Source organism: Rhineura floridana, chromosome 7 (genome assembly GCF_030035675.1).
Source record: "Rhineura floridana isolate rRhiFlo1 chromosome 7, rRhiFlo1.hap2, whole genome shotgun sequence".
Lineage (NCBI taxonomy): Eukaryota > Metazoa > Chordata > Lepidosauria > Squamata > Rhineuridae > Rhineura > Rhineura floridana.
Window position 1 is genome coordinate 119,033,163 of NC_084486.1, and position 22,656 is coordinate 119,055,818.

At 40.2% G+C, this 22,656-nt stretch overlaps 1 protein-coding gene across 2 annotated transcripts; it reads right to left on the reverse strand.

Moving 5' to 3' along the window:
* Window positions 1–9,612: 9,612 nt before the first annotated feature.
* Window positions 9,613–21,891, reverse strand: CLRN1 (clarin 1). Of its 2 annotated transcripts, XM_061634479.1 has the most exons (4): window positions 21,505–21,620; window positions 21,113–21,159; window positions 12,893–13,072; window positions 9,613–11,302 (listed from the first exon to the last, which is right to left on the reverse strand). In XM_061634479.1, exons 1-4 carry the CDS (start codon window positions 21,537–21,539, stop codon window positions 11,037–11,039), a joined length of 528 nt encoding a protein of 175 aa, XP_061490463.1. In that variant the 5' UTR covers window positions 21,540–21,620; the 3' UTR covers window positions 9,613–11,036. The 2 variants fall into 2 exon arrangements, with proteins under 2 accessions (XP_061490463.1, XP_061490462.1); XM_061634478.1 differs by lacking the exon at window positions 21,113–21,159 and having other exon boundaries at window positions 9,614–11,302; window positions 21,505–21,891.
* Between the last annotated feature and the right edge of the window lie 765 nt (window positions 21,892–22,656).

A 22,656-nucleotide genomic window follows, 5' to 3' on the forward strand; every position in this document is an offset into this window, starting at 1 on the left:
TGCCGCCATCTTGGTTAATGGCACGCATGCGTGTGCATTGCTGCCATCAACCAAGATGGCGGCAGAGGCTTCAGCCCCTTACGGAAACCTCGGCCGCCATCTTGATTGATGGCAACCCTGTGTGCACTACAAAAAACAGCAGAGAGAAATATAGGTGAAGTGGGGGGATGGCGGGTCGCTCAGAAGCTCCACCTGTCCTGCAATCTACGGCTCCTGCCATGGATCACAGAAGGGGAGTGGAGGGGCCCCACAGGGGCCTCTGTAGCTCCAGGGGCCCTCAGGCCAGTGCCCCACCTGGCAGCCCTTTAGAACCGGCTCTGATGGATACACTAGGAAAATTCTTCTAATTTTCAGTTCCGAAGGAATCCCAGCAATGATTATGAGAAAGAACTGCTAACCCAGAAAGGGGTGCTCCCCTATAGGCATTTCAAAGATACAACAGTAAGATCCTTGCTGCCTTTTAAAAAGGAGGATACAGGGAGGGATTTTTTTTCACCTCGTTCAACTAGGCTCACTACAAATTTGGAGGGCCGTGAGGACCCAATTCAGAGGGATAGCTCAATTACTATCCCTACTAGAGACATAACAGCAATGGAAGACAATCCTGAGGTTCCCATGCAAGTGACAATGGATTTGAGCAAACCATCCCATAAGGTCTTAGACCAGCAGGAGTGGACTGAGGCAGCAGAGGAGGATCTGATAATTGCTTTTCATAAACTCCCTGATAAGGAACATACAAGATTATGAATACGATAGAAAAGTTACAGGACAAGTTAAGCCAAATACAGAGGGGCAATCAACAAAATACAGAAAGCTCAGCTGAAAACCAGTCTCCTCATTTTAAAGTGTTACCTAGATTTGTAGACAAAAGAAAAAATGGAACAGGAATAGCCAAATCTACAGATGGAGATCTGTCCAACCAAGGTGTCCCCCCCTTTGAGCACCAGATAGGAAGGACCTCCTGGAGACAAATGGTGAGATAGAGATTAGAGACCCTCTTGAGAGCAATAGAGTATACCTCAGGTGAATATTCACAAGTGAGCAATGGATGACCTATAGATACCTGGAATCACATGAGCTGGGTAGTCCCACCCCAAACCAGCAACAAACCAGCACAGGTACATGGGTCCAGTCCAGTTTTTTTTAGACACTGTAGGTCTCTTAACCAAGATAGATTAATAGCAAAACATTCAGAACATTCATTACATATTCTCTCATGGAACATGGCAGGATGGTTAAATAAGTTTATTGACTCTGAATTTATCCCTTGTATGCAAACATGTGATTTGTTGTGCCTTCAAGAAACTTGGCTTATGGATGTTAATGATATCCACCTCCAAGGTTTTAAAATAGTGGCTCTTCCAGCCCTAAAAACATCTAAGTATGGGTGTGGAAGTGGAGGTCTGGCTGTACTTCTTTCCATAGGCACACATTTGGATATATGGGACTTAAAATTAACAAGTAATGGATATATTCAGACTATATTAGTAAACATTTCTAGAGTTAATCCAGTCATTTGAGTGAACATATATATCCCTCCCAAACCCATGAATCAACACGGCAAACATGTCTGGGAGGAGTTAGAACAAGTGTTACAAAGTACTGAGGAAGTATTCCCAAGAGCAGATGTTATGCTGTGTGTGAGGACTTTAATGCCCGAATTGGTGGAAATAATGAATAAATTCATAAAATCCTTGCCTTAGATGAGGAGAATGAGGATAATGTAAGTATCTTAGACAGACATTCACAGGCTAGCTTCATTAATAGAAACGGACAAATACTTTATAATATTGTATATAAGCATCAGCTACAATGCTTAAATGGTGGGCCATTGGATAGGTCATCTGGCCATTACACTTACTTACCCCAGAAGGGGGGGTAGCATAGTTGATTATATCTTTATGTCACATAATATTTATTCAAAGGTACAATTTTTCCATTTAGAGGAATGGGTGGAGAGTGATCATTTTTCACTGGTTGTAGAGGTAGGTAATATTAAGAGCAGTAAACAACCCACCATTTTTCACCCTTTTCAGGGTACTTATATTGGAGAAAGATGAATTAGATGGTCATTAACTGTAGCAGATGAAATAAGGCAAACTTTGGGTAATCAGACCATGATGAAGCTGAGAGGAGAATTCATAAATAAGGAAGGCAATGCTATTAGCATATATCAGGTCTCGATAGAAAACCTAAAGCCCTTTTTGGTAAAATCTGGGCACCATAAGCTGAAACCTTATACTCAATCTTGGTTTGATGCAGAATGCAGAAATAGCAAACTGATTTTGTAAAAACAGCCAGATCTCTAAGGATAAATAAATCTGATGAGCAAAATGGGAGGTTTTTAATACAGGGACGCCCTCACAAGAACCTCTTATGAGGGAAAAAAGAAGGATTATGTTAACAAATTTTGGAAAGATCTTGGGCAAGCTATTAGCAAGAACGAAAAAATACTTCTGGGATCTCGTAGCACATGGTCTCAAACAAATTAAACCAGCAGTGGAGGGTCAAATTCCAATGGGAAAATGGGTCTTGCATTTTGGAAATATGTATAAAGGTAACGTTGAAGGCGATTAAGCAGGGAGATACGAAATAATGGATGTCAGTTCTACAGATGTTCCCCGCATGGCCCCCTGTGAGCATAGTAGAAATAAAAAGTCTTTTTGCGAAGCTCACCCTGGGCAAAGCCCCAGGTTGGGATATGCTACCAGCTGAAATATTTCGTATAGATCCAGTGTGGTGGGTGCCAATTTTGGCAAATTTATTCACAAAAAATTAATGCAATGGGAATATTGCCAGCAAGCGGGATGTCTAGCATTGTAATTCCAATTTACAAGAAACATGATCGGGGAACCCCAAAAATAAGTTTACTGGATGTCCCTGCTAAAATATATGCACAACACCTTCTAGACAAACTAGAACTTTGGACAGAAGAACAACATATTTTATCCCCAATGCAGGCTGGTTTTCGCAAGGGTTTTCACACAATTCTTCAGTGCTTTGTTTTGAACTATCTCATTCAAAAAAATGTACATAGTGCAGCAAAGAAACTATATGTTGCATTCGTAGATTTTTCATCTGCTTATGACTCCATAGATAGACAGTGCCTATGGGGATAATTAGAGGCCAGTTCATTAGAAAGACGACTTACTGAATTTCTTATACAACGGCTTTATTCCAACACCGATATTAAGATGTGAGCTGGCAGGGCAGGCTCTCTCTCGGACTCAATCCCCACTTCAAGGGGTGTTAAAGAATATTGTATTTCGGCTCCACTCCTATTCAACCTTTATATAAATGATAGCATGCAGGAAATTCTTGATCCTTCTTTTTGTCCTCCTGCTGTTGGGAAACAGAAGATCCCGGTTCTGCTTTATGCAGGCAACATGGCCCTCATCTCTTTAACCCATGTGGGCCTGAGAAGATTGCTTACCACATTTGAAACTTACTGTAAGCAAGAAGGATTATCCATCAATTATAATAAGACCAAAGTTGCAGTTTTGCTAAGAGGCATGAGCAGGATAAATGGACTCTGGATGGGCACAGTATAGAATAATGTCACTCACTTAAATACCTAGGGCTCCATTTCTCTGAAAATACCTTGTGGAGTACCCTTCTTGAGGCAATTACATCCTCAGCTGCTTGTTCATTGGGGCCTATAAAGATACTTTATTGTACCAAAGGTTATCGTTTAGTAGAACCAACATTAACAAATTTTGTGACCAAGATTGCGACTCATCTTTTGTATGGAGCAGCAATTTGGGGTGAACATTGCAGAGACCAACTGGATATAATCCAAAACAAGTTCCTGCGCCTGCTTTTGGCCATAGCACATAATACACCTGGTGCATTGTTAAGGAGTGAAGTAGGTCTCCCTTCTTAAAAAGCACACATACATAAATCCATTATATTGTATTGAAAAAAGTTATCAGCGATGCCAGAACACCATTTAGCAAAATTACACTTCTTGCAACTACAGAACCAAGAAGGTTGGGTACAATCCTGCAGATGCCTGATGCTGAGTTACTCGATCTCCTCAGCTATGCCAATGGTCAAAAAGATCTTGGATATATAAAGAATTGTAAGTCTGCCATTTGGTATGCTAAAATCAAATCAGACCAGAAAAGGACTACTTATTTGCGGGAGTTAACTTTTTTCCCTATTAGGTGTGCTCAGCTCAGCTTTCAGTTGATGCCTGCTGAATATCTGGCTGGTAGATACACAAAAAAACTACCAAAAGATTGCCTGTGTATATGTGGATCAGGGCAAATTGAAGGTATGGAGCACTATATCCTACACTACCCTTTATATAACTCACTGAGGACATTCTTCCTTTTCAGACTTCTTTAGAAAGCCAACCAGATGAGCTTAAGATCAGATGGCTGCTGGCACATACAGACAAATTTGTCACTTATAGGGTAGCCTTGTTTGCACTAGCCGCAACAAAGATCAGAATGGCCTTCCTGAAATACACCAGTGTTAAAAGCTAAGGGGAGCTCAGTTAAGTGTGCTCCTAATCTAAATAAATGTAGTAAATTTTTATTATTCTCTTTTGACGTTTCAGGGTTTTATCCATGTTTTATTGGATTGAAATTTAATGTTTTATAAATGTTTTATAAATATGTTCTTTTGTACTTTTTATACATTGTAATGGCCATTGGCAAAAAATAATAATAAAGAACACTGAACATTCCCAGCCACTGAACTCTGTAGCTCCTTCAAAGTGATTGTTGGCCTCTCTGTGGCTTCTCTCACAAGAAGTCTCCTCCTTGTTCAAGCGCTGAGTCTTGAGGGACAGCCTTTTCTTAGCAGTGCCTGGGTGGTGTGATGCAGCTTCCACTCCCTGATTATTGATCCAACTGTGCTCGCTGGGATATCCAAACACTTGGATATTGTTTTGTACCCTTTTCCTAATCTATGCATTTGTATTACATTATCTCTCACTTCTATAGAAGGCTCTTTGGTCTTCATTTTCCTTCAGATCCACAGCCTGACCAATGATGCTTCAACAATGGGGGTTTTATCCTGACAATGTGACAGCAACTTTAATGGTTCACAGGTGGAGGCCAATGGTAAGGTAACAGTGTCCTCGATAGGGCAATTTCTTTCATCTGTGTAAACTGGGAGCTTCCACGGCACAGGGGTTAAATACTTATGCAAGCAACATGTTTCAGTTTTTTATGTTTCTTGCAAACATTTCCCAACATAAAACCAATGTCACCTTACAATAACTGATTTTGAGTTTCAGTGCTTCAAAATAAAATATACAGAATGAAATTACAATGTACCATTTGTAATTCAGTAATATGAGAGCATTGGTCAGGGGTGTGATTACTTTTGCAAGGCAGTGTACATACTGGGAAAAGTTTTGATGGCAGGAACTAGAAGAGATAAAAACATATGGGTTGCAGGACAGAATATTTTCTTAGCCAGGGGTGTAGTCATGCAGGGGCACAGAAGACTCTTCTCAGTAGCTAACACACACCTCCCCTTCCATGCTGATTGGTTCCTAGGGTAAGTGAGGTGAGCTTCATGGCAAAATACCTTGGTCTTCCAAATCCTTGTCCCACACTTGCCTTCATTTCAGATTTCTTAAAATCATAATGTTTCTGGCAACATCTAGTCCCCAGAGAGAGACTGAGAAGAGCGTGGGGGAAGCTGAAGCACACAAAAGTTTTACTCTGGTTCTATAATTCTGTAATTGCAGAAGAGACAGTGAATCCTGGGGGCATGGCTGCAAGGGTGCCTGGTGTGACTATCATGAAGAGATCTTGCACTTTCTTCACTCAGCTATACCAAATGTAACAATAAGGATGACACTGGCTCTCTAAACTTAATTACTGAACTTAATTGACAATGCTACCCCACACCAAATTGTGCTTATCCAATTCCTTCCGCTGCTCCTATATCCTATTGTAATGCCTCCCCTTTTCCTATCTCAACTAAGTACCCCCTACATTTCCTTTTGTGGAATATTGCGGGATGGAATTCAAAGTTAACAGATTGAGTGGATTTCGTATCTTTATAGATACAATATTATTTTTTTACAGGAGACTTGGATCACTCACAAACCCTTCCTAAATGGTTTTATTTCCCTAGACCTCCCTGCTACTCCCTCATTGAATGGCAGAGCAAAAGGGGGTTTAGTGATTTTTATTTCGACCTCCCTGAATATTAAAGTATCCCCTATCCAGCCTCTGAAATCCCTGGCGATGGCAGCGCTAATGGAAACTGATGCCCTTTCTATACTGCTTGTTAATGTTTATATGCCCCCCCTTATGGCTCATGCCTCCATAGAATCAAATTGGATACTGCTGGACCAGTATATTCTAGACCTCGAGAACACCTATCCTAATGCAAAAGCGATAATTATGGGAGATTTTAACGCAAGGATTGGCTCCAATAATGATGTACTGCTCTCTTCAAAACTTTGGCGTGGCGAAGAATGTGACCATTCAGCCTTTCCTTACAATAGGAAATCGAAAGATCTGAAGATTAACTGTGGAGGAATCTGTTTAGCTCGCTTTGTAGCCTCCCATCATCTGATCATTTTGAATGGCCTTGAGAATGTCGATGACTGTGCAGAGTACACATATATTTCTAATCTTGGAAGCAGTGCAATCGATTATGTACTAATTTCTCATAATCTAATCAATCCGATAGAAAAATTTGCCATTGGAACAAAATTAAATAGCGATCATCTTCCTCTCAATTTTTCATGTTTCACCCATGAGAAGTTGCGCTTATCCCACAATTACAATTCTTCAGTAAACTTTCCTACTTACCATAAGAGGTCCATCTGGACACCTTCCTTAGCTTCCAAGATGGGAAAATACCTGACTTCTCCAAATAATATGGCTATTCGGTCTCTTTTAATGAATTCGGATTCCTTAGATAAGCTCCATATTTCATATGATTCCTTATGCTCATCTCTAAATACTCTATTATCCACTCGGCCATCCATCCCCAATCCTAGTAAGATCGAGCGTCCCAAATGGTTCGACAAGGACTGTTTAGCCTTAAAACTCCAGCTAAGGTCTATTTATCTAAATTACCACCAGCAACATTTGAGCCACCTCCCTTCAGCTTACTATGCAACTAAAAGAAAATATAAGGCAACTCTTGCATTTAAAAAGAACCAGGCACTTAAAGAGGAATGGAATAACCTTATTTGTGCATCCAGGTCAAAAAACTCAGAGAGTTTTTGGTCTATTATTTCGAAGGCTTTTAGACCACTCTCCTTAGCTACATATACTATCCCTTCACAGACCTGGAAACGTCACTTCAAGACCTTATACCAGCACAAAGGCTCTAACAACTTAATCTCCTTTTTGTCATTCGATCCCCTTATGCTTCCTGTATGGTCCCCTGTTAATCAATCTGCAATAAGGGAATTGATTGCAGGGTTAAAAAAAGGTAAAGCGCCAGGCCCAGACAATATTCCTGCCGAGCTCCTACAAAATTTCCAAGATTGGTGGGCCCCACTATTAGCCAAGCTGTTTACTAGATTTAATGAATCGGGACATTTCCCGACATCCTGGCAAGAAGCAATAGTTATTCCCATCTTCAAAAAAGGGAACAGACAAGATCCCTCCAACTATTGTCCTATTAGTCTTTTATCAATAATAGGAAAACTCTATGCTTCTTATTTGAAAATAAAACTCCAGTCCTGGATGGATGATCAAAACATCCTTGGCATACAACAAGCAGGATTTAGAAAAGGGTTTTCGGCTATAGACCACTGCCTTGTTTTACACCACTTAGCTGGAAAATATAGTACACATAAGGGTATCGGTTTGCATGTTGCCTTCATTGATTTAAGGGTCGCATTCGACTCTATACCCCGTGACAAACTCTGGTTCAAATTATCTAAAACTTCCATCGATAAAAGACGTTTTTTTCTGATCTATCAATTACATCAACATACATCCCTTCGAGTCTGCTGTGGTAAGGATGGTGGTTTAACAAACCCCATCCCTACGTTTTCAGGGGTGAGACAAGGCTGCATCTTAGCCCCCCACCTTTTCAATCTATATTTAAACGATCTGAAAGATCACTGTCTCTCTCAAGAGTTTAATATTCCCAAGATTGCCAATGAGCGCTGTCCATTGTTGTTATATGCCGACGATGTCGTGCTCTTGTCCTTTTCGAAGATTGGCCTTAAACGTATGATAAAGGCGTTCATGACCTATTGTACTGAGAACCAACTATCCATAAACTATGACAAAACTAAAATTCTAGTGTTCTCAAACCGAAGAATCTTTCCAGTTTGGACAATTAATGGCCACCAAATTGCCCAAGTTGCTCAATATAAATACCTAGGTATTACTTTCCACTCCTCTCTGAGTTGGGCAACTCATATAAGAGAGGCAGTAACGAAAGCAAGGTACTCTATAAAGAGTCTGCTCCAATTCTTTTATTATAAAGGGGGTCGATTTGTGCCAGCAATTATCAAACTATTTAAATATAAGATCATACCCCAACTTTTATATGGAGTTCCAATTTGGATCCACTCAATGGACTCCACAGTTGAAGCTGTCCTCTCTATTTTGTTACGCCGTCTTCTAGGGGTCCCAATATGTTCACCATCAGCGGCACTCAGGCTCGAATGTGGGCTTCCTTCAATGGAATGCCAGGCCTGGTTAATGACTGTCAATTACTGGGTGAAAATATCATCTAACACTCCACCGGGCCTCCTATCTCTATATTGGAAAGATACCTGCCCCTCCATTTGGAATAGAATTAAAATAGTTGAGAATGGGTCTGTCCAAAGAATATTTAGTCCTCCACTCGCCAAGAGAAGCGTTAATCTCAATTCGATCTCGCCTCAAGGATATTGATAACCAGACTTCAATTATCATGGCTATGAAAACATGCTCTCCCCTGTATTTAAAATTAACTTTTGAATTTGGTAAGTTTGCTCCTTACTTGTCTTTCCTTACTATCCCCAAATTACGTCTAGCTTTCTCCAAAGCTAGGTTTAACTCTTTAAACTCTGCGATTCTTGAAGCGAGGTTCAGGGCGGTTCCTTATGAACATCGCATTTGTCCCTGTGGAACGGATAATATTGAAACCCTCCTCCACTGTTTTCTCGATTGTCCCTTATATTCCCAGATTCGAAACAAATTTCTTAAACCCTTATTGATGAATCCGCAATACAAATACAAACCTCCAGATGCCATGCTTGCTTTTTTTCTCTCTGGCTCAGATAAAGGAATTACCATTCAAGTTGCCAAGTTTGTTTATGTGGCCCAGCTAATACGCGCTTCCATCGAATGTCGACAATCTGCATTGTTCTACTCAAACTGAGTTCTGTATAATCCTTATGTATAACATATTTTATTTTTTAACTTGTCTGTAATGTATTTTTATGTGCCTTTGCATATGGGTCTTTGACCGCAATCAATAAATAATAATAATAATAATAATAATAATAATAATAATAATAATTAAAAAGGTGCTGACTAAATCAGTCCTTCCCAACCTGGTGCCCTCCAGATGCTTTGGACTACAACATGGCTATGCTAGCTGGGGCTGATTGGAGTTATTGTTTAAAATAACTGGGCTCCTGTTGGGAGGAAGGGCGGGATATAAATCAAATAATAAATAAATAAATAAATAAATAAATAAACAAACCGGCTGGAGGGCACCAGGTTGGTGAAGGCTGGAATAACTGATAAAAAATTTCTACAGATCTGTTTTCTTCTTTTCTGCATGCATTCTGCTAACAATCACATGAAGTGCTATGTTAGAAGGATAGAGAATTCATTTAATGTTTGAAGTATCATTTTGCCATCAGGAGGATCAGACCTCTTTTAAAATTGAAGCTTATAAAAGTGAAAAACAAAAGCACTACCAAACAAGAACAAAAAGTGATATCGTTAGGTTAGGTTTTAGGTACTACACTTGGGTTCAGTTCTGCAAACACTTGATATTAAACACACTGAGGACTAAAGCAACATCTTTGGTAATGTTTGCAGACCAGGCATTTGCATCTAAATCAACTCCATATAAATAAATAATATTGGGTGGCATTTAACGTTTCCACTCTGTAAATGGAAGGAGCTTCCATTCCGGGGGAAAAAGTTGCACTCATGGAAGAGGTCCTACTTGTGAGCACATCTCTCCTTTTGTGAATGGAAGTTTCTTCTCTTGATGGAATGAAAACGCTGGTTGCCACCATATAGTTTAATTTAAAATCAGTGCCTTTTCATGAAGTAACCCTTATTCCAATCTTCTAGAGAAGGTATTGACTTCTTCTTGATGTCTTGATATGCAGATGTTTAGGAGTAATAATTCCAGAACATCATCTTCTTTGCATATGAAAACATATGCTGTCTTCTTGCTGAAATTGCTGCCTAAGGGTTTTTTTTTTACTTTTTATTTTATTACACCAGTTCAGTAACATTACATTCCTTTAGTGCTGCAGTCATTGGAAACAAAACAATGGAATGATTTGGACATAATGCCAAACTATGATTTGTCATAATGTCTAAACAAGCACTATCTGAAGAAGCATTGTTTGCAAGTGGCAAGCAAACCAAGATCTAATACCATGATCTGCAACCATGGTTTGAAGCTGGCTTGCACATCTCATTTTGGATAAACCAGGTTGGCATTATATTCAAACCAACAAATAATGGTTTGGAATGATGCTCACCCTTGGAGGCTGTTTGAGAAAGCATTTAGGGATTCTCAGGGAAGGTGGGAGAAGAGGAAAACCACACAAACAATGGTTTATCTCTATATGTGGAACACAAAACTTCATTGGGAGTCTAAACTATACTTTTCACAAAGCAAAGTTCAGCATTACATGGGAAAAACCCCAATTATTTTCCTAGTGATACATTATCACCTACTGAGAGTAATGTAACTCTTATTGATATTACTTCATTTTTTGCTGGTATATTTCTCTAAATGCCCCTGGCTCACAATGCATATACACACTTGTATTTTAAAAAACAGCCCTTTAAACTCATTTACATTTGGTGCCTTTGGGGAAAGGCCAAGATGAACCATTTTCATTCAAAGTATGTCTAGTACATTAGATCAGCTGCTCCATTTGCTGTCTCTGGATCTTTTGACTTTGAAAAAGGAAACTCAAATCCAGCGAGGCGTATTAGCAAAATGTTCAGAAAATGTACCAATGAGCAGACCAGGATGATCCAGAATGAATTTTCAAATTGCTCGCTGTTAGTTTTAAAAATAAAGCTTCCTTCTTTATAATTGGCTATTTTTTCTGAGAGGTGGTGGATTTTCACTTCTGATGAAAACAGTATCATGATAAGACAACCACAAGAAACTGAAAAAGAATAAAATCCAAAATTAGCATTGTCAGTTTTCTGACAGACTTTTACACAATAGGATAATACTTCTAATTTATTTGAATTTCAGTATTTTATTTATAAACCAGCCCTTCTTCCTGTATTTCTTTTCTGTGGGATAGGTCCCAGTTCACTCCAAGAACTAACGGCATGAGATCCTTCTCAATAACATCCAAGGAGTCAGGACCTTAAAGATCATCCTGCTAAAGTGATTTGCTCATGTTGTTGGTGTGTTCTGGTAAACTGTAGTGTTATCCATATGTATGGAACAACTCATACATGGAAGGATAAATATCATTTAGCACAACCTAACGTTTTCTTAACAATACTCAATGTTTATTTACAGAAGTCAACCTGGCGCCCTCCACATGTTGTCAGACTCCAACTCCCATCAACCTTAGCCAGAATGGTCAATGGGAGTTGGTATTTCAACAACACCTAGAGGGCACCACATTGGCTATCCTTAATTTATAGCATAGTGTGAGTGCTGAAAATGCTTCAGACACACTAGTCTGGTCCTCACATAAAACTAAGCCATTGAGACCAATGGGAGGTTTTCCCCTAATGTAATAGTGTGTGGGTTTACCAAGGTTGTGTTTGGAAAAATCTCTTTTTCCAGCACACTGCAGTGCTGATGGCTATCACTCTTTCCCATGCTTAGCATTTTTTTTTATTTTAGTGATTGCTAGTCACATTTAACATGTAGTTAGGCTCTAACAAAATCAGCAACAAGACCATGAGTTGAGAGACTTTAACATAGTTATGGTAAAACCAAAATCAGATGTCTTTCCCACAGTCATTGTCATGGGGTGAACGGTTTTTCTGTGGACACCACCAAGTGGTGAGACCTGGTATTTGCCACATACTAGAGACACTGAAAATTCATCTAGAATTCTTCAGAATGTGGTGATTGAATGTGTGTGTGTGTGTGTGTGTGGGACACACTGAGAAGAAATTACATAAAAATGATGGGGCAGGGACTACCTATTTGGGTTTTTTTTTTGCTATATAAGAGATAAACAAGACAAACAGACAAAAATGAGGTTGTAAGACAGGGATATGGAACCTCCAGCTCACAGACCAATTTGGCCTGTCATGAGTCCCAATGTGGCCCAGAAGACTGTTTTCCTCAAATGATGCCCAACTGTTCCACATCTGATGACATATGCGATGTCAGGTGTGGAACAGGTAGGGACGCGCTGGATTGGTTGTGCAACACAGTTCCTCATGGGGAACTCAATCATTCAGCTGGTCCTTGCAGAAAGCAGCTTTGCTAGCCATATGATGAGAGCTTTGCTGAGCATTTGGCTGGCAAAATTCCTTGCACTGCAGTTCCCAAGTGCTTGACAACCGGCTGGCTGTCAGGCACTTGGGAAGTGCTGCGCAAGGGACTTTGACAGGTGGGTAGGGCAACCCATATGTCAATCATCTGATGTCATGTCCCACCCACCTGTCAAAGTTAGCCCATGGGGGTGGGGACAGAGAACAATGTACAATTTGCTTAACCACTCTGACAAACAAAACCACAGCAACACATTTACATGGAGAATTATATTTGGAAAACTTACATGAAATAAAGCTCCACAGGTACAGTCCTAGTGGACCATGCAGTGTTTCATAGGGCTTGCCAAATGCATTGTACATGAAGAACCCCGTCCCAATCAGGGCAAACACTAATAGCACCAAAGAGAACAGGATGACACTAACATGGATACTTGCGGGGATAACTTTGAACAAATCTGGAAAAACTAAAAAAGGGGGGGGGAAGAAAAGTGAATTACTGGAAAAATTAAGCAAAGTTGTCACCTTTGAAAAAACAGTCTGTGATTCCATGCAGCATGATTCTAACTGGGGACTGAAGGAAAATGGTAAAAAGTGAGAACAAAATGGTTACTTATTTTTGTGATAGACAGATAGATGCCACTAACAGATTGGGAGAAATGACACTTAAGTACGAATGGTTTCACTGTAAGGTTTACACTTAAATGTTAGAAGGATAACTTTTAACAGTATTTACAGTAACGAGTTACCAATAAGCAGAGCTTGGAAAAGTTACTTTTTTGAACTACAACTCCTATCAGCCCAATCCAGCGGCCATGCTGGCTGGGGCTGATGGGAGTTGTAGTTCAAAAAAGTAACTTTTCCAAGCTCTGCATAAGTTTCACTAACTGATCTGTCACTTCATTTATAGTCCTATGATGTTGACTTTATCTTTCCCTTTCTGCTACTGTTTGCCAGAACTACCCTTTGTCTCAAGGAATAACAAACATGCCAGTCTAATTTGGAAATTAATAATATTTGGAAATTAATATATTAATATTAATTAATATTAATGCTTGTAATATATTGCTTGCAATTAATATATGTAATCTTAACATTTCCCATTGGCTAATTGCACGACTGAGCAAGAAGGAAGAAATGATCATATAGCAAAAAAACAAATAAAAATAACTGACTGCATTTAGGCCACAAACTCACTTGCTAGTAATTTACATGGTAGATAAATTTATCTGAAGTGCCTACATAGCATATCTCAGCGTGTTCTAACCACAGCCAGACGGTTCTAAGGAGTATTAGCACTGGTTTAATCATACCCCTGTGGAGTGGGAGCACATGCCCTGTATTCAGTGATTCATTATGAAATATCTGCTGTCATTAACTCTGCAGAAATATTTAAAAATCACCCTGTGTTAGGAAGAATTGTTCACAATCCACTCCGTCTACTCTAAATATTTATGTATTTAATATGCTGCCACGCTTAATAGGGCTAAGCCAAAACAGGGGACATATTTTGAAAGAAATCAACAACACACAAAAATTTCCTATGAAGCACACTCCCTCTTCAGCTAATAATTGCAGGAGCTATGAAATGGGTTTATGGTAGGAGGTGTCTACACCTAATTTTTGGCATTTCCTCACCTCCTACTGCAACCTCCCTCCTATATCCCAGGCCTTTCCTGAAGGTCCCCTGACTTTCCAGAGAGGCTTTGCACTTTTGCAGGAGGATGCATGAGGAGGAAAGAGCAGGAAAACCCTATTGCATGAGTGGGCCTGTGTAACATTGAATAAAAGCAATATACAGAATACATCACACTGTGACCACTCACCTTCTGAGCTCCTGGGATGAAGAAGGATGGACTACTCTGCATGAACTGTGCTGCCTACCACAGAAGATGGAGAGGTGCACAAAGTGCCCATGTTGACTCTAAAATCTTCAAAGCTATGAAGTCCATTATTTGAAAGTCCAACGACATGGCCTGAAGCAAGGATGGGGAACCTGTGCCCTCCCAGATGGTGTTGGCTCAAACCCCATCAGCCTCAGAAAGCATGGCCAATGGTCATAGGGATGATGTAGCCATTGTAGTGTGGTCATTATAGAGTCTTGGACTAGGACCTACGAGACCAAGGTTCAAATCCTCACTCAGCCAGGAAGCTCATGGGCCAGTCATAGTCTCTCAGACTAACATACATCACAGAGTTGTTGTGAGGATAAAATGGGGAGGGGGAGAACCATATATGCCACCTTGAGTTCCATGGAAGGTGAGATATAAATGCAACAAATATATATTAAATAAATGATGAAGTTCTTGTTCAACAACGTCAGTGTTGTGGGCCCAAGCCTGTGGAACTGCCTCCCAACTGAGATTAGACAGACACCATTCTTGCTGAACTATAGGTACATGACAAATACTTTCTTATTCCAGCACGTGCTTTAAGATAGTGTTTTGGTTTCATTTCGGTTTTATGATAAATTTTGATTTCTCTGCATTTTTTTATGTGCACTGCTTAGAAATGCTAATAAATAAACAGTCTGTAGGGTCATAGGCTCCCCATCCCTCTGTTAGACTCTTAACCAGAAGCAGGAGGTTTCCGCAATCACACCATTGCTTGGAAATGAAGATGTTTAAGCATAAATGAAGGTCAGGGCTGGCACCAAAAGGTGGCTAGGTGGGGCCCTGGCTGGGGGCCCTGTGGCCCACAGGGCCCTCTGAAGGGCCCCTCTTTAGGGTGGAGGAGTAGCGCTCCACTTCCGTGGCAGGTTTCCTGCTGTGGATCGCAGGGAGGGAGCTGCCCACCCGCTCGCCAGCCCTCCGTCCCACTGCTTGTTCTCTCGCTCACTGGCCTTCCCCCCACCTGCTTGCACGCCCACTCTCTCGCCCCCTCTCCCACTGTCTCGCTCACTCATTGCCCACTCTCCCGCCCACTGTCTCACCCCCGCCCACTTGCTCGCCCAACCTCCTGCCCCTCCGCCTGCCTGCTAGGTAGGTAGGTAGGTGGGGCCCAGGACAGGCTTGTGCCCAAAGGTGATGAGTTTTACCTTTAAAAATCTGATCTATTTTGGGACCCAGAGAGTTGAAAGGGTCACCTATTCCCATTCAAACCTGTCGGAACACTAAAATCAACATCAAGGGCCTTTGCCCTCCGCTGTCTGAGTGGAAACAGGTAGTAATTAGGGTAAGAACATTCTCAGTGTTTCCTTCCCATCTTTGGAACTCTATCCCCAGAGAGAAACGCCTGGCACCGAATATTTTCTTTCCTGTGTGAGGTAAACCTGTTAATTGTTTTTAAAAATCTGCTCTGAATGCTACTGTCTTTTGTTCTGTTTTACTGTTTTATGTGTAAGTGTGCACCAACTTGGGTCACTTTAAAAGGGGCTTAGACAAATTTGTGGAGAATAAGGCTATCAACCCAAGCCCCTCTGAGTTGAGTTTCAGTACAACCCAAAGGGTGGAATACTAAATAAATATGTATTTGACTTTTTTATTTTTATGAATCAGTATGTCAAAAGCATGATGAGCTACTTTGGAATTGAGTAACAGAAGCAACAATGGTCATTGCCAAAGAATGCAGCTCATCTTTAAAGGAATGGTTGGTCAAAGCATGGAGATTTGTAGAAATAATAACATTCACAGGATTTATTTGCTTAAAAATAGCAACAATATTGTAAATATGATTTTAGGTTGCAATCCTATACAAACTTACCTGGGAGTAAAGCCTACTGAACTCAGTCAGATTTACTGCATAAGAGACGTGCATTTTGTTTTGTACATTTTAATATTTGAAAATAACAACAACAACAATAATAGGACTATTATTGAAAGAGTGCTGGCAATGCTTATCAAAATAAGCCTATTAAAAATGTCACTGGGCCAAATTCAAGGTGTTAGTATTGATGTATAAAGGCCTCAATGGCTTAGACCAGGGTTAGGAATTTGAAGGAGTGTTTCAAGTATAATCCTCTATAAGGTCAGCTGGGGAGTCTCCAGTCAGTGCCATCACTGCAGGAGATTAGAAGATCTATAGCTTGCCAGTGGCACTTCTCAGCAGTAACTTCTGTTATGGAACACCCTCCCTTCCAAGCTTTAAAGGTAAAAGTGTCCCTGCACTTATAGTGTGAGTCATTTCCGACTCTTAGGGTGACATCTTGCTATGTTTACTAGGCAGACCGTATATATGGGGTGGGATTGCCAGTTCCTTCCCCGGCCTTTCTTTACCGCCCCCCCAGCATATGTCAGGTACTCATTTTACCAACCACGGATGGATGGAAGGCTGAGTGAACCTTGACCCCTTTCACCGGAGATTCGACTTCCTCCTTCCGTTGGAATCAAACTCCGGCCGTGAGCAGAGCTTCAGCTGCGTTACTGCCGCTTACCTCTCTGCGCCAAGCTTTAGCTGGGGACAATTTTGATAATTTTTTTGGCACCAGCTGAAAACTCTCCTCTCCCACCAGGCCTTCTGAACAGGCCATTATGTGCCTGAAAAATACTTGGATGTGTGCTGGTGATATGCTGAATATGTGGATATGATTGTGTTTTAAAATATTAGGGTTATATTCAATGCTGCTGTAATGCTAATGCAGCAGACTTCCACTTGCACAATGGAACTTTCCTCTCCTCTCCTCTCCCCTATAGACCCCCGGCACACACTCAAAATCTGCTCCAGGAAAAGGAGAGAAAGGGGAAATGTCACTGCATGAACAGAACTCCACACGCACTGTACTAGATACAACCCATCATTTATTGTTGTTTTTATTGCTTATTGTGTTTTATATTGTTATATCTTGCCCCAATATCATGTGTGATGATAACAGATAGGATGTAAATTCTATATACAGTACAAACAAACAAACCTGGGCAAGTTTCTGAATAAGAATTTTGGTTCTCTCAGTTTCTAATTTTTCCAATCTTAAATTCAGTTCTCCAGGTTTCTCCCACAATTTGCAATTTAAAAAAAAATCATGAAAATTCTTCTGCATTTTAGTGTGAATTTCTTCTGATAAGCACATTTTGTATGCAATTTTGACTAATGTACATATTTTGGAAGCAATTTCTTCTAATATAATGCATTTTTGTATGTTATTTTGCTAGTATATTCATTTTTATATACATTTTCCACTGATACACGCACTTTTGGTTGGAGAACTGCATTGCAAAATTCAGATAAGGGCAAGTTTTGATGGAAGGTTCTCATATTGTTTTGGAATGTGTGAATTTGATAAATTCGGCTTTAAATGAGAACTGAATTGATTTTCTTCCCCATCCCTACTTGTGAGTAACCAGCACTCATAAGGATTGTGCTGTCCATTGTGCAAAAATGTGCATTATTTATACAGGTTGCAAATTTCAATTTTTCTTGATTGGGTTTGTTGTGGTATAGATTTGTTGTATAGATTTTACATATAGGACACTGGTTTTGTTATACTTTTAGTCATGCCACATGCACTTTGCTGAATCATATAAATCCAACAACATTGGATGGCCAAGGCTGTTTTTCTCCATAGCTACATTCAAAACTTTTACATACCATCAAAGATTTATAGGTGACAATCAAATAGAATTAATCCAGCAGCAATGTTGCCCTGGAAGCAAAAACAGCCCTTCATTATAAAGGATGAATCTGTGTGCCAGTGGTCTTTAGAAAATGAACCGCTGACCCAGAAACGGACAAGAGCCAGAGTAAATGAAGCAGACGGCTTTCCTGAGCCTGAATGGGTTTTACAGGCAGAGCAAATTCATTTTACAATTAAAAGAGATATAGCGGCCAATAGGGAGAACATTTAATGGGAGCAAATGCAGGGCTAAAACAAGGCCGATGATTTAGTCCTTTCTTCTCAGTCATGCCATACTGTGCTTCAGTGCATTAAAATGCAAACACATCTACTGTAACATTTCCTAGCACATTTACAGCGATTTAGAGAGATTGTTTCTTTGAGGATTGCACTGGAGGTAGTGAACAACAACTAATGTTTCCTTGTAATGACACAGCAGACTGAATCTTATATTAGAGGTAGCTGCCTTTAACTTACTGGGTTATGTAAAGCTAAGAAATTCCGTCTAGGTGTATGTTCACCCTGTAAAAAAAGTCCATTCAAAGTAATATAACTACTATTTCAAACTGTTATTATTTGTCTCTGTCCCCAAATTAATCTTAGTGCTCTGTTCTGGTGCCAAACAGTTAACTGCAAACTCATTTTTTCATCATAAAAGTCAGATGACACAAGCTGATTACAATCACTGTGGGGGTGGGTGGAACAGAGTCGTGCTTCTGGCTCACCCCTGATTTCTGTGTGTTGATCAAGTCATCTGCACAGAGTATTTTTAAATACAGCTGGTATGCATATAGGTTGTGTGGAGCTCCTGAGTGGACCAGACACATAGATGTTGATCTGTTTTAATTTTTAGTTAGCTGTTTTAATCTTTTAAAGTATGTTTTAATTATTTGTTTTAAAATGTTTTATTGATAATTTTAATGTTTTTGTATACTGCTTAGAGGGCTTTACATTCAAGCAGTACGTACATTTTGTTAAATAAATCCCTCCCCCTTTATGCTTTGATTGTAGTTGCAAATAATTGCCGAACGGCCAATTAACATGACATGTATGGTGTGCCAAAAAGGTTATTTATTAAAAAGTTGATTGAAGCAATCCAGTTTGTAATTTTTCTCATGGTTTTTCACTTAACATGGTTTACTCATGTCCCCAGGTAGGAACATGCATGTGGGGGGGGGAACATGCAGTACTGGATCAGAAGGAGATATCACATGGCGACTGCATTAGATTCAATTACCTCCCTTTTCGCCTGGAATTGACATTTCATAGGATTGTTGGGGTATGTGTATGTGAAATGAGGATATGTTTCAAACACTATATGAACATTTATAATACTGCCATCTCCAGGGTCAGCGCCAGGCATGACTGGACCCTTGGGCATTAGCCTGCCCTGGACCCGCGGCACCATAGCTCAACACACCCTCCCAATAAGCCCAATTGCACACTCCACCTACCTCTCTCATCAATGCATATGACATGCGCACACACAACCAAGATGGCGATGGGGCATCAACCTCTTAGGAAAACCCCTGCCACCATCTTGGGTACAGGCATGTGCACCCAGCACACATGGCATGCACACTGACAGGAGAGGTAGGTGGGGTGCACGGGCAGGCTTTTTGAAGTCAGTGCTGCCTGTATGGGGGGTGTGCCTGGGAGCTCCCGCTCTGTGATTCGCAGCAACATCAGGCTGGAGAACCAAACATTGCCACGGATCATGGAATGAGAGCACCATCCGCCCATCCTAAGGAGGGACCCTTCAGAGTGCCCTTTGGGCCTCAGGGGCCCTCAGCCAGGGCCCAACCTGGCCGCCTTTTGGTGACGGGTCTGGCCATCTGTTTAGATTGTTGGTTGAGTTTTCTCTGACACAGCTGTTAGGAGGAATTTAGAAGTTTTTACTTCCATTCAACATTAACCGCAGTTTGCTTTATCATATAAATCTGACAAACTATGCTTAGATTTAACTATGGTTATTGGAAATGGGCTAACTTCAAACTGTGATTTATGAAGCTGACTTGTTGTTCCCACTGACTGTAGTTAAGAATCCAGGGTTTAGATGACATGCTAAATTGTGATTAATCTAAAATTATAAGCAAAAGCTTCTGATCTCCTTGCAGCCATGCAAGGGGAAGGGAGGGGATCCATGAGAAGCCTAAGGCTCACTACAGCTTGTTCTTGTAACACCAAACTATGATTTAGCATTATGTCCGAACTGGCTCATAGTCATAGTGCAGTAGCTCATGGGAACGAACCGTTAGGCATTCTTACAGCTCTGTCATCTTAACAAATAAAGTCCAGCAACTGATTCCTACTTTCTTATCTAGGTCATTTTGAAAATTCATAGCAGGCTGCCACATGAAAAGTTACATACCATGACAGAAGGGGAAATAATAATGAGGACTTCCAGAGATGTCTTAAGAGCTGCTAAAGCCTATTGTACAATGTAGTTACATGAACAATTTTCAGTAATAACCTAAATGAACTTGGTGTACTTCCTCTGCAAAAAAATAGAATGCAGTCAATCATTTTCATGTCTACATTTCAGGAAACGCACCAGAAATGACTCACATAAGCAGCAGTGCTGTCTTTCCAGTGGACTACTTGCAAATTGTTTCTGTTAAGAAAATAAATGTCAGGTGGGATATTATGAACTCTTCTCCAGATAACCATTTTTTCTTTTTAACATGTTGCTTTGCATAAAAGTGTGTGACTGTGACTGACCATTTTAACAATATTTTCTCCTGGATGGTAAACAGATGAACTGCCATTCCATACAACTCTGTACCTGCCAGTCTCGGATGGTAATGATTATAGCAATTTAGGCTATAGTCCTATTCACTCTTATTTAAAAGTGAGCCCTCTGGAACTCAGTGGGACTTGCTTCTGAGTACACCTGCATAAGATCGGACTATGGCACTTAGATTTTTTTTATCCCTAGAGTAATTCACGTTGAACTTACTTCTGAGTAGACAGGAGTGCATCGTTAAATTCTCATGCTCTGCACATCTAGAACACAAACAAACATTTGCACAATCTTGAAAAAGAGTTAAAGGAATTAAGGCTGCAATCCTGTGCAAGCTTTCTTGAAAGTAAGTACTGCTCAACACAATGGGCCTTACTTCCAAGTAAACATTCACAGGATCAGGCTGCAATGTCTGTTCTTTCAGTTAGTAAGATATAAACAACATTAATTATATGTTGACAGAAGAAGCACATGATGAATATTATGGCAACATAATTTCACATCTCCCATAGGGCACCTTTTGGAAGAAATAGGGGAATGCACTTATCTGTCAGACCACAATAGCATGCACTAAAATATTAAATAATTCAGATACCACTGTTACTTACATGAAAACCGAAAAGGTCTCCCTCCAAGCCCACATTGTCTAACCCTCTCGCCATAGAAAAGTCCATACTGAATTTCACCAATGAACTTCTCTAATTCTTGGCCGGTAGCATTGACAAGCAGCGCTCCAGTTTTGCAGAGTATTCCTCCTCTGATCCACAGCTGAGTCCCTATGGCTGCGGCAATGCTCAAAGCACAAGCAAAACTTAGCACGCCAGCTATGCAAAACAATGCTTTCTTCTGTTGGGCTGGCATATATAATCCTAGAGAGCATACAAACAACTTGGAAATATAGTCTGAATTAAAACCTTTAGCAAAGTGTTTTTCCGGCATCTCCTCTCTGTGTTACTTGAGAACAAAGGTTTAAGATAACAGATGGAACCCTCAGTGTAATTTGATGAATGCCTTCTTCTTTTTTTAACAGACCTTTGTCTGATTGGGTGAGCTGAAAATTCCAGAAACAGACTAGGCTCTCCAATTAAGTTAGCAACTTTACAAAGAAGTTATGCAGGTTTCAGTTGGGGAGACCTTTAAAAGTTAGAATATTTTAAATTTTGTATTCTCTGTTATTAGATACTATTGAGGAAATGCGCATACAGAAAAGACACAGGGTATTTGTTTTTTCTTTTTAGTCAACCAGTGTGCTTACTGCATTGTTTTATTATTAAAATATGGCTGACACATAGCTGGTGTATTTAGAGAAGGCACTTGAAAGGGAGGACTGATGAGACAATTACTATACTACTATTTCCCACAAAGCACTCATATCTGATCAGTGCTTCACTTCAAAATACTTGGTTCTATCTACATCAATATAAATCCAGGTATTCCAGTTTTGCTAATTTGTGAATTTGGCTGTCTTGACATTTTTACAAAAAACAACAACAACAAAAGGTTTCATTAAATATGTTCAGTTATTGACTGTATTTTTTAGAAAGTGGCTTCAGTGGGCTGAAAACGGCTTAACTCAAGGTGTATGTGTTTCCTGGATCCAGTTCATAGTTATATCATTGCCAGTCTCTTCCAGTATAGTGATTAGACTAAGACTGGAGAGATCCAGGTTCAAATCCCCACCACAGGCCAATCACTCTGTCTCAGCCTAACCTACCTCACAGGTTTGTTATGAGGATGAAATGGATTGCTGGTGGAAAAGG

Coding starts and splice junctions, on each gene's coding strand:
- CLRN1 (XM_061634478.1), bottom strand. CDS start 21,835: ATGCCGGAAAAACACTTTGCTAAAGGTTTTAATTCAGACTATATTTCC. Junction 13,073..21,504: donor GAGACCTTTTCGGTTTTCAT/GTAAGTAACAGT, acceptor CCCCTTTTTTAG/TTTTTCCAGATTTGTTCAAA. Junction 11,303..12,892: donor CCTGTGGAGCTTTATTTCAT/GTAAGTTTTCCA, acceptor ATTCTTTTTCAG/TTTCTTGTGGTTGTCTTATC.